Raw genomic sequence first — 12,017 nt, 5'->3', positions numbered from 1 at the left:
ATACCGGTGACATCGTCGACGCTACCTCGGCCCCGGGCGCGCAGGTATTTATGTGACTCTTTAGACGAGCGTGAGCGCGCACCGGGACAATCCATCAAAGAACAATTTACTTTGCAAAATGCCATAAGGTCTCCTCAGCAACATCCCGCATTTGCAGCGGTATTATGTGTCAAGGTACAAGAATAAGCCGTGCAGCCCCTCTGCCACCTGGACACCCCCGTCCAACCTGCTCTACACTCTCTTATCATGTTCTGCACCGTGACACACAAAATACAGGCGCAGACCTTCATCTGTTTTCATTCTACATGAGAAAAACATAAACACCTTTATGCACCTAAAAATGTCAGCCGCGTGCCAAATCCTTTAAGATTAGCAGTGGTGGGTGATATTAAGGGACAGATTTCCATATAAACGATGCTCAGGAGAAACTAAAAACCTGTAAATCCATAAATTGCAGTTATTATGTTGTTTTCTCTATGATATTTCAGACAGATATTATTTAAGCGATGATTTCCATGCGGTTAAGTCAGAGATAGTCCTGATGCAAATACTGCTGATCGTGGGAGAGGGAGCTGAAGAAATCTTTTGAGAGGGGTTCAAACTTTTAAGCAAACTTTTGTGAGCAATTTTTGTTTTACCTGGCTATGTGTCTGATCAGTAATTTTTGGGGGGGCGGGGGGAGGTTGTGGTCAAACACGTTGTTTTACTGCGTGGCTACGCATCTGCAAATTAGCCCTTTTTGAAAGACAACTTTATTACAAAAGTTTATGCAAAATAATATTTCCAATTAACTTTCGGCGCTGGTGGTAAGTTATTTGAAGATAGCCGGCTACATATCACGCTACGACGCAGCCAGCTGTGCTTCAGTATCTCTATTCCACGTCTGAGCGCATTTCTTTAAAATAGAGAAAGAGGCTGAACTTTTACAGGAAGTGACTCAGCAGCAGGGGCGTAAAACACATATTCCCATTTACTTACTGGCTTGAACACTGAACCAACAACACAAGTCTATTTTGGGGCGTTTTTTTCGGTTTGCTATTTGCAATAGGAAACATTAATTAGGTTCCGTTTCCTGAATTTTTCTTTTGATGTTTACCGTGCTTGTGAAGGATCAGAGGTCAGAAGATCTAGAACATCAGGCCCAAATCGAACCTGGAGCCCAAGTCCCTCTGATACTTAAGTAATTTTCAGTTTTCCCAGAGTGAAAAGAGAGAGAGAAGCATTACATTTTTATTAACAGAGTGGTTGTTGAGGTTGCATAACACATAACAAAATATTAATATTAAGAAAATAATAAATAAATGGAAAATGAACACACAGAGAGGTAAATTCATTGCAAATGTAAAATACCCTTGCCAAGAACTATGGAAGTAAAACTGATAACAAACATATGTTATAAAAGTAAACCAAACCACAAAAATACATTGTAAACACTGGGCTGTTGATGTATATTCATGTAAATTATGAATATGAAATTACAAGTATGAATACGAAATAATGCATTGAAATCGAGCTGTGAATATTCATGTATTGAAAATGCAAATTACAAAACTTAAGATACATATTTGAAATATTACCCATTCCTGGAAGTACCTGAGAGAGAACCGTGCGTCTCTCTGCATTTAGGTTGGAACCCTAGAGGAAGTACCAGATGGTTCCAGATGGTAATTGAAGCATCATCGGGCTCTGCTTGGATCTCAATATGTTTAATAGTGCTAATGCAAATAGTACACAAATCAGGCATTTAATGGGTAAGCATTATTGGAGTTGCAGGCCATTTGAATTAATAGGGAGAATTCGGCAGTGGTACAGGGCCCATGCAAAAATGTATTATGACTCATTAAAAGATATTCGTTTGATGGAAATGAAAAGGCATTGCTGAATGTTTAATTAAAATCCGTGGCAGGAAATTGGAGTGAACTTAATTTCAGTGCTGGGGATCCACGACTGTTTACAGTCCCTCTGATCAAAGACCTTTCAAGACCAGAAAAGGAAAGACGGAGAGAGTGCGGCAAGCAGAATTACAATTATATTTATTTATCAGGTGCTTTTGACCAAAGTGACGAACAAGAAGTGGACCAGAGAGCAGCTGAAGCAGGATCGATTCTAGATGAGGGGCATAATTTGTCTGGTGGGCGGCAACCCATCATTAGCCAATGATATGTTTCCAATCGGTGAGTGACAGGGGAAAGGGCAATCTTGTGCCCAATCAGCTTTCAGTTGGGGCCAATGCCCCTGTGGCCCCGCCCCTGTATACGTCCCCAAACCTGAGCTAGAGGCTCACAATGACAGGGCTTAAGAACAAAAAAGCAATAAAAGAAGAGCGAACACACCACTAATGGCAGACAAGATCAAGAGTGGAATTTGAAATAGCTAAAGTGAAGCCAAGATATTGAGTAAATCCTTGATGGCTAATGGCCTTAGCGGACAGGCAGTATGACTGCATCCTGCAGCTTGTTTTCTTACTTCCAACACAATCCCATTCATCCGTGAAAATAATGTAAATGCTCCAAAATACATCCAGGAACCTACATTTATATTCCACGTGTTAGCGTCTCGCGTAAGAATATGTCGTATTTACTACCTGTGAACCACCAGGTTCCAGATAATGTGTAAAGAGTAAAATCAGTGCAGCATTTGAATATAGGAGTGCTAAAAAAAACCTGCTTGTTTCCCATTAAAGCTTGGCCCCGTTTGTAGGACATCCCCTCTATAGATATGAGCTAATTTCATGCGCCTTCCCTAAACTCGAAAGATCGGCTTATGGATGGCAAACGTTGTCATTGTAGACTAGATAGCAGCAGGCTTTCATGTCTGTTAATCCCCAAGCCATCAGTTAACATTCATAAAATTGAGGGGGAACCATTTAGGTTTCATTCGGTCCTGCTCCCCACCACCCAGCCAACCAGCTGATTGGACGCTTGAGCTACCAGATACCCAATCAGTGTTTTACAACGCCGCTGAGCCTATCAGTGGGGTACTTACGATTCAGGTACTAAAGAGGCCCTTGTCTTCTGCTCGCTGTCGACGTGTCGTTTTACAGCCAACTTTGTTTAATTAAACTCAGAACCGCTCGTTAGCGGTGATTGCAGATGATTGCGTATCATCAGTAATTGACCCGGAATGTTCCCCCAGCTGAGGGTTGGGTGATTTACTGGAGGGTGTGGGTCATGACTTCCCAACGACGTCGCCGTGTGCAAATCCTCTGGGCTCTCTAGTAACTTCTGTACCACGGGGTTGATTTAAATTTTTAATCACTCAGATCAAAAGGGTGGGACAGCCTGCGTAGGTTGCACCTGTCCTTCATATCGGCAGGGCTGGGGAATTCAGTCCCACTTCCTGTGTCGGTAGAATTTTAGCATGTCACCCTGCAGACCAAAGACATACAGGTAGGCAAACTGGCATCTTTTGATTGCCCCTGAAACATAAGTGGAACCTCCATTGGACTGGCACCTCATCCAGGGCAACTTAGGTTTTGTGCCCTGCGTTTCTTGCAAAATATTGACCTCAACGGAACCCTGTACCCAGAGCTGAACCCATTCTCATCAGAAATCAGCTTCCTTACAACACTCGGTTACCGAGTTCTAAAATAAAAACAATTACAGACTAAAATAAACTTAAATTTTACTCGTTATAATAATAATTCATCGCTCTTCCATCCATACATCTTCCAAGCACTTCTGCTGTTTGGGATTGCGGGGGGATCCCTTGTTTATGTCAGAGAAAATGATTTATGTAGGCTTTATTTGTATCCAATCGGGACCGCCGGAGACAGGAAGACTAAGACATCAAGGGCTTCTCTGATTACCCGAGAAAAGGAAGGACCCTAGACAAACAAGCCTCCGACAGCGTGAAAGACGAACGAGGCACTTTCCGGGTGCCTTAAAAGTCGCCGTAACTTTCGATTGATGAATCCATGAATGTTAAAATGGAAACTTCATCTGCCAACACGACGGTGCCGTCCCGGGATAATTGCCTCTCGAAATGAACACACTGATATTGTCTCATTAGCTGAGATGATGAAAGCACGTACAGTGCTGCAAAGGTATATTATATTTTCCCCACATTGAATCAAAGCGGCTAAAATGAAACAAGGGAAAAGAAGCTCAGACATTACTACTTGACATTAATTGCCGCCACAGACTGACTCGGAGCCTCCTGATGTTGAGAGTGTTTTGTATAATGGAGGCGGTCATGTGATCTCTCCCCCCGGCACGGAGCGCTTCACTTCGCGCGACGGGAAAGGTGCTTCAGCATTTTGTACCATTTCTCTCAGGTCTCTCCGCTTCTGCCTAACTTGCTGGGAAAACGTGCTTTGGAAGTAAAAGCGAGGACCTGGAGGTGCTGCGGAAACTCAAAGCGCCAAGCCAAAAGCTCTCAGGTGAAGCAGCCCCTCGTTTAAAAATCAACAGACAGCCCGTCACGGTAAAAGTACCGACAGCAACGGCAGGCTACAAATTATTGGCCTTGGTTGGTTGTAGCGGTCTGATTTAACCCTTCACCTTCCCTCATCACCTTCCCGCGTCTTTGCATGTTTACTTATTCAGCACCTGCATCCAGAGCAACCTACTTTTGAGACAGCAAATTAGCCAGTCGCAAGACTAATTGGAGGGTTATGCTCCAACAGTGACATTACTCAGACGATAGTGGGATTGGAACCAATGACCATCTGGTCACAAACATGGCATCCTGACCCACTGAGTCCCACCACACCCATCACAACAGAGCCATGAAAACGTATGGAGGAGCCACACAGGAGGTATAATCTATTCCTTGGGCCACAGGAAGGGCAGATGTCACATACTTTGGGCAGAAATTAATGGGTCTTGCCTTAAAGGTGACTTCAGCCTTTGGCTCCCGCGGCCACCCAGCAGGCCCTGTCCCGGGCAGGCACTCAGTGGGATGCCAGGCCCATTCTCCAGATGCAAACTGATCGTCACGATGCAGCACACGGCATTCGCCGCTGTCAGGCTCCCTGCGCTGGTTTCGAACCAGGAACTTACACAGGTCTCATAAAAGACTATATATCCTTCCAACTGGATTGATTGTCAGCTGTCACTGTTATCACCGGGCGGGGAAAACAATGAAGGGGGGGGGGGTGGCACACAGTAGGTGTCTGAACATGCTCAAGTAGATACCCATCCTCATGTGACGTTCACGCTCGATTCAGAGCACGTGGGCCGATGATACTGAATTTATTGAAGGCTGACGACATGCGGCTTCGTTTCCAGGATCTGGCCTATTATGTTTTCTCCGGGGGGCAGGGTGGGTGGGATGGAGTTAAAAGAGCCCCCGAGTTGAAATTGCGCCTATCCCAGGCAGCAAAGAACACAGGAGGTGGGGCAGGAATCGAACCCAAGACCACAGATATGTGAGGTCACCCAAAGAAGCTGAGCTTTAACGGCTGTGAGGAGATGGAAACCTTTTAACGTAGATGTTTGTAGCTCACGCTACAGCACATATACCAGACAAATGATCCTTAAACCACTTTTTTCTAAATGCTTCTTCGGTTGGTCTGTGCTATTAGATTGGCGTTGTTTTAAGAGCAGACTAAAACAACAACATTAAGGTGTATCTTTCCAGCAGAATGCTATATAGATTTTGTCTAGTATTTCGTTGCAGTTTGAAGATCAGTAACGATGCAGCGTTCACACTGTACTTATGCAGCCATCAAAAAGTTTCTGCAAATTGCCCCAATGTATTGCTTTTTATGGCCATAATTCTGGACATAAAAACTCTTTCACAGCTTAACCAAAGACAGATTTTGGGGGTTTATTTATGACTGTTTGATAAAATTCTTGGTAAATGCAACAATTTCAGGTTTGTTTTTGATTTTATTTTCTAATATGCCAATCATACAAAACAGCGGCAATCCAACATGATACGAGAAGGTATTAACGGAGACAGGTGCTTTTATGAAAAACCTCAAAGGCCAATGGGAAGGGATGATAAAAAGGCACTACAGCCTGAATCCATTTGAGCTTATTTTCTATTGGAGAATTATAACTCTAGAAAATGAATATATCACTCAAAAAGATATTACATTTTCACTAATACCGACCACATCTATAAACAGAACCCAGATCCCACTTTGCAGCTGACAAACAAAACATATGTTAGCTGCAATATTTACCAGAATGTAGGACCACGTTTAAAGAAAAAAATGCACAAGAAAGCTGAGACGGTATCTGAACCAAATCTGAATGCCATTCCTTGGCAAAGCCTGGCTGAAAACGAAAGACTGCATCTGCGTTTCTGCGTCTCTGAGACTGCGGATTCTGCTTGCTTATCCAGTAATCTTTGGAGAGGCCTAGTTCCATTATATACAGTAAAATGGCAGATGCATTTAAAGAAGAAAAGGCTAAATGCTATGTGATAACATCAGGCTGGGAAGAATTGTAAGTTTAGATTCAGTACCTTAATAAACGCTGCTCCAGTGCTGGGGTTCAGTCACCTTCAAGAAGCTAGGAGAAAATAAGCCCAATTTCTATTCTACTGTATCTCTCGAGTGTACAGATGTTCTTAAAAGCTCACTGTCGAAGATTAATTACATAGATAACAATTGAAGAGTCTAGATGGAGGGTAACGTTAATCGCTCTTGTTTCATGATGAATTCCATTTTTTAAAAGTGATTTAAAAAGTCACATCCAAGAGATATGCAAAGACAGACTCTTGTCCTGACAGGAGTTTGTTAGTTCTATGAATGTTTTTCTACTTTCAATATAGCACCTGTAATCACTTTAGTGCATGTGGAGCTGTATTAATGGGTCAAAGCCTGAAGCGAGCTGGATGTTTTCTGGTGGAAATATAAAATCTGTACGTCTTAACTTAAATTGCAGACCAGTATTTTTTCAGTGGATCTTTCAGTTGTGGTTAATGATGCTGATTCTACATACAATGAACGGCTGGTTCCCTTAAGATAGGCTCTCAGAGCATCTTGTTTATTTATTTTTTGCATGAAATGTTTTACACAAGAAGAGCTTCCTAAAAAATACCCCATGGCACAGACCTTGGACCACACACTTTCCAATTAACCATATTGGTTGTTCCACACTGGCTGTTCTGTATTAGTTGGTCTTGAATGCTTATCACCCAAACTCGGAATGCACACGCAACCACATAAAGAGACAGAAGCAAAAGACAGGGTGACAGAAACAATCACAAATGTCTGGATATCAAAACCAAAATCACATGCTGCCCTTTGCTCTCCTCCCATTATGTTAGTCACATTCTGTTACTCACCCACCAAAACATCCGAAGAGAATGACCTAACCTCCAGCAGCACTTAGATACCTGCCCCCCCCAAAATAGCAGGCTGTGATGTGAGGTCAGGCTCACATACGCGTCGGGCAGATATATCCCAGGCACTCGCATAGCCCTAAGAGTTTTTTTTTTTTTGTGCAAAATATTTCCAGCACAAAGAACATCTTTCAAAATGCCTTTTCAAAATGGGGCATGAGGATTGAACAGGTTTCAGTAAACAAAGTGGTCGTCTAACCTAAAGCTCCTCTGCTTTCCATAAACCAAGCTGCTCGACATCTAACTAGATCCAGTGAGTTTACACGGTTGGAGGCAAAAAGAACCACCACATGGATCCAGTGAGGTTACACGGTTGGAGGCAAAGAGAACCACCACATGGATCCAGTGAGGTTACACGGTTGGAGGCAAAGAGAACCACCACATGGATCCAGTGAGGTTACACGGTTGGAGGCAAAGAGAATCACCACATGGATCCAGTGAGTTTACACAGTTGGAGGCAAAGAGAACCACCACATGGATCCATTAATTTTCCCCGTTTGGAGGCAAAGAGAATCACCACATGGATCCAGTGAGTTTACACGGTTAGAGGCAAAGAGAACCACCATGGACAGAGGCAAAACACATAAGGCGGAGCCAAAACTGGAGGACAGACACTTGTTTGCCAAGGTCACCACAATGGTTGGGGTTCAGTGCAGAGTCTGCTCATCTGTCTATAGAGATGCGGTACAGATGTAAAGAAGAACCCTACTTTAATCTTAACACAGAGACTGCAGGGTCACAGATCAAAGGATACTCCTTCTTTAGCGGTTACCGGTGTCCCTCACTTAAGCTTGGGAAAGTCATCGAGTTCCACTAGCAACTGAAGTTCCGAAAAGAGAATTCAGGATCCAAGGAATCACTGAGCCGACGTGGAAAGCGGCTGCGAGTATATACATCGTAAGATCGCATTTTCAGCAGGCCTGTTGGGAATTTCATATGTATTCCAATCACAGGGAACCGTGTCTGAGAGTGGTTTAACACTTTGTGGTAGGGCCTAGTCTGTTAGTGAATTATAGAGCTCTCTGTAACAGCTAAAATTATTGCAAAGTAATATAGTAATACAAGACAATCAGCACTCATGGAAAACATTGCAAGAGCTGATCATGGATTTATTCTGAACTGTACAACACTCGTTAACTCGCTGCATATGGGTTGCTTTGAAAATTCGTCATTAGTCGCGTACAAATGTGTCAGCTGTACTACTCAGTGCACGAAGACTGCAGATGCTGGGTCTGTGTTCAGGAATGAAAATAAAAAAGAACAGATATGGACCAATGAGAGATTGTATGAGTGTTTCCTGCAATCTGGGATTACAGAATAAAGAGCTGAGGTCGTATATTCAGAGTGTTGACGGCGATGTCATTATCTTTAAACAATAACCCAGCAGGATGGACCAAACACAAAGACAAGTCCGTCATTAAGAGGCTAAACATTAAAAGCATTTAGGTTTGTATCCAGACTTTCAGTATGGTTTACAGGAAAGAGAGGCTGGACATAGTTTCTCCTGAATGTCACAAAGTACAAATGTTCATTACACTGAACAATTCATGCCACGAGCAACAACTGTTTTAGGTGTCTTGTGTGGCAAATACTAAAAACTACAAAATGGAATTAATATGATCAATGGGCTTTTACATTAAACAAAAAAGAAATATGAAAACAATCAGTAGTCATGGCAACAATCATAGCAATTATAATAGCTATACAGCCTTGAAGTCTTATTAAAAATCAATTATCAATAATAAGCAATAGATATAACTTACTGCAGCAACATTATTTCTCGGTATTTTGCATACACAAGTACAGCATGTAGACATATCAAACACCAGGATACAAAATAATTAAGTGGATGAAAAAGATGCCTGGTGAGAGACAAATTCTTAAACTGTTGTATTATTTTAGGTCAATAGTTCAGTTTTCAAAAGGCTTGAAGCATTCCAACTAAATTCCGTTATAAAATCCTTCAAAATCCCTTCCTATAATTAGATTTGAATGCAAAATTTTGATCGTGGAAAATAATGCATTTACTATAGACCACAGAACAATTGCATTAAATGATTAGACTGCAAATACCCACTAAATCCACTTAATAAGTAAACAAAGCTACAAAAATAAGGAGTAAAACCTAAAAAAGGCCTCCAATTCATTTGGATTTTGGTGCATTCACCCACTTTAAGGCTCAGCACATGCACATTTTGACGTGTGAATGTTGATTATTCGATCCGTTTTTAGGGAGATCAATGGTTAATTGCGTTTTCTATAACTACCACTAGGGGAAGCTGTTGCATGAGGCAAAAGTTTGGCCACTGTGAAGCACACTGAAGTGCGGCGTCATTGAAACATATGTTCCCGCAAGTGTAACACTGGCAGTCCGCCGTTCTAACGTGAGCGCCGTACGATGGCCCGCCCTTTGAAATTAACGCAATAAAATGTGCAATGTGTTGTACTATTTCATAGGATTGACTTAACACTATGAATTGACCTTCAAGAAAGCCCCATTATGAAACATAGGAGACTGCCGGTATGCACGACCAGAAAAGCAATGTGTTACGAGTACGAGGAAAACAACACACACACACACACACACACACACACACACACACACACACAAACGTAGTATACACGTTAGCCGTGTAATTGTTTTTGAAGGGCATCGTATTTCCATGGGTATTGCTTTTTCTTCGTAATAAATCGCAATAGAATCAAATACGATCAAGTACATGCCACTTTGCCAGTGATTCAACAGCCCGGCGTAAGACGTTTCAAGGAGACGAGCCCTGTCTACCCCGGCCAGTCCTTACCGATGAATTAACGGTGCACCGTCCAATACAGATAATGAGTGGGGGGGAGGGGGGGGGAGACAGTGTATCCCGTTTATGTTTGTATCTGCGTGATCAATACATTTCAGATGATGCCGGAAATTGTACCGAAGGGAGGACTGGCGAGGTAAAGATAACTGAATGGTGCACTTACCATATTGACTTCGGATACCATGTCTATGCTCGCAATGTCTATATTCATTCCTACTCCCACCGGGGGACCTGGAAACCAACAAAAGGGTTGGCAAAAAAATACGTTAATAACTTGTTCATTTATTAAAAATTCGCTACATTTACTGCATGCGTGTCCGATATGAAACACCCCATACGCCGTGCATTAGCCAATAATCTGTATCTCATCCGCATCCAGGTAATAAATATCCACTACACCGGTGAGTTAACGTCTGGTTGTGAATGCAATTGTTGATTTCTAAAATACTACACGACCTTTCTAATAAAATAAGAATGATAACACTATGGAAAACTACTTTCTCCCTTTCATAGAAACTATGTAGGCTATATAGATATTTTGCTTTCGCATGTTAAAACCACTGACATTAACATCCTTAAAATTGCAATGGACATTTACAACCTGACCGTAAAAGATGATCAAAGTGTATTTTCGCATACAGTAACAGACAGATGCACGTTATGGACTCAAAGATAATCGGTGTATTGCAAAAGTTGAATTTCATATTAAATCGGTACAAGTTTTAAAATGCCATCGTCGTAAACTACGCATTAAAACAGCATACAAAGACGATGTCTCTATAAAATGAACATTGTACGTTATCGAAAAGCCTGGCCCGCTACCTTCACGGTCGGAAGCAACGTGCACTTCACTTTAAAATGAGCTCTTGCATCTGGCGATTCACAAAATTCAAGAAATAGCCACGCATGCTTATAAATAAAACACCATTGCATTAAATAAGTGTCTCTATTAAATGGGTTGATTTACCTCCAAAATCTGGCCTCAAGCGAATGTCATATCCTTTCAACAGTCTATCCACAGTTTCTTTGACGAGTGACATATTGCTAGGGTCATTGACACTAGAAGAAAGGGAGATGCATTCTTAGTTAAAGATGTTTCTATGACCATTTACAAGTGATATATAGTACATGCACGCGGAGAAAGTACGAATAATCTAATCACTCACCTCTGCGCACAAACAACGGCCACAATTAAAGGAAAAGTCCAAATGCCGAAATAGCTTCTTTTTCTAATTCTCAGCATCGCCATAGTTTTGATATGATTTTGGATTTCAGTGAAGACAGACGAGGTCCAACTTATTCTTGCCAGTGCCGTAATTCCAATGTGGAGCGCATGCGCACACGCTACCACAACATCAAGGAGCAGCGGCTGCTGATGTTGGTGGTAGAGCAATTTCCCAGGCTGGGGGAAAATTTAAAGGGGAAAGCGAAGCATGGACCGAGCGGATCACAGGCGTCCAAAATACAAAAGAAGGGCAGAAAACAGAACTGATACATCTGCAAGCTGATACATCAGAAACATATAACGCTTTAGATCGAAAAAATTCCCGTACGAAATTATTTTGAAACTGGTGTTTACTGTTTTTACATTTCACTTAATTTACCTCTCGCGGTCACATATTATCATTAATAGTAACCCGTGGCCAGGAAATATCAAACAAGCAAACAAACAGACAGACAAACAAGCAGTCAAACTTTTCCTTGCTGTTACCAGCAAACAACAGCCGATGCGGGAGCCTGATTCATTACAGTATGCTGGTGCATGCTTGGGGGGCCGGATGCCTTGCTTTGAATTTTAACATGGGTTTAAGGTGGTCTTGCCTGGGTTTAAGAGGAATGGGTTTCACCGTGTCAGCTGCTCGCATGTGTGGTGATGTTGGGGGTGGGGGCGGTGCGGGGGGGGAGGGG

General features: G+C 42.3%; 1 protein-coding gene across 2 annotated transcripts in view; it reads right to left on the bottom strand.

Moving 5' to 3' along the window:
* LOC111857342 (gamma-aminobutyric acid receptor subunit beta-2) overlaps nucleotides 1-11,543 on the bottom strand; it is a 56,012-nt gene extending 44,469 nt beyond the window's left edge. Inside the window, exons 1-3 of one of the 2 annotated variants that reach the window (XM_072706555.1) lie at nucleotides 11,276-11,543; nucleotides 11,077-11,168; nucleotides 10,273-10,340 (exon numbers count right to left, since the gene is read on the bottom strand). In XM_072706555.1, the coding sequence (XP_072562656.1) occupies nucleotides 10,273-10,340; nucleotides 11,077-11,168; nucleotides 11,276-11,358 (243 nt within the window). In that variant the 5' untranslated portion in view covers nucleotides 11,359-11,543. The remainder of the gene's footprint in view (nucleotides 1-10,272; nucleotides 10,341-11,076; nucleotides 11,169-11,275) is intronic. The other variant, XM_072706554.1, reaches the window with a different exon arrangement.
* Between the last annotated feature and the right edge of the window lie 474 nt (nucleotides 11,544-12,017).

This window comes from Paramormyrops kingsleyae, chromosome 24 (assembly GCF_048594095.1).
Source record: "Paramormyrops kingsleyae isolate MSU_618 chromosome 24, PKINGS_0.4, whole genome shotgun sequence".
NCBI lineage: Eukaryota > Metazoa > Chordata > Actinopteri > Osteoglossiformes > Mormyridae > Paramormyrops > Paramormyrops kingsleyae.
This window is presented reverse-complemented; position numbering and strand designations above follow the sequence as displayed.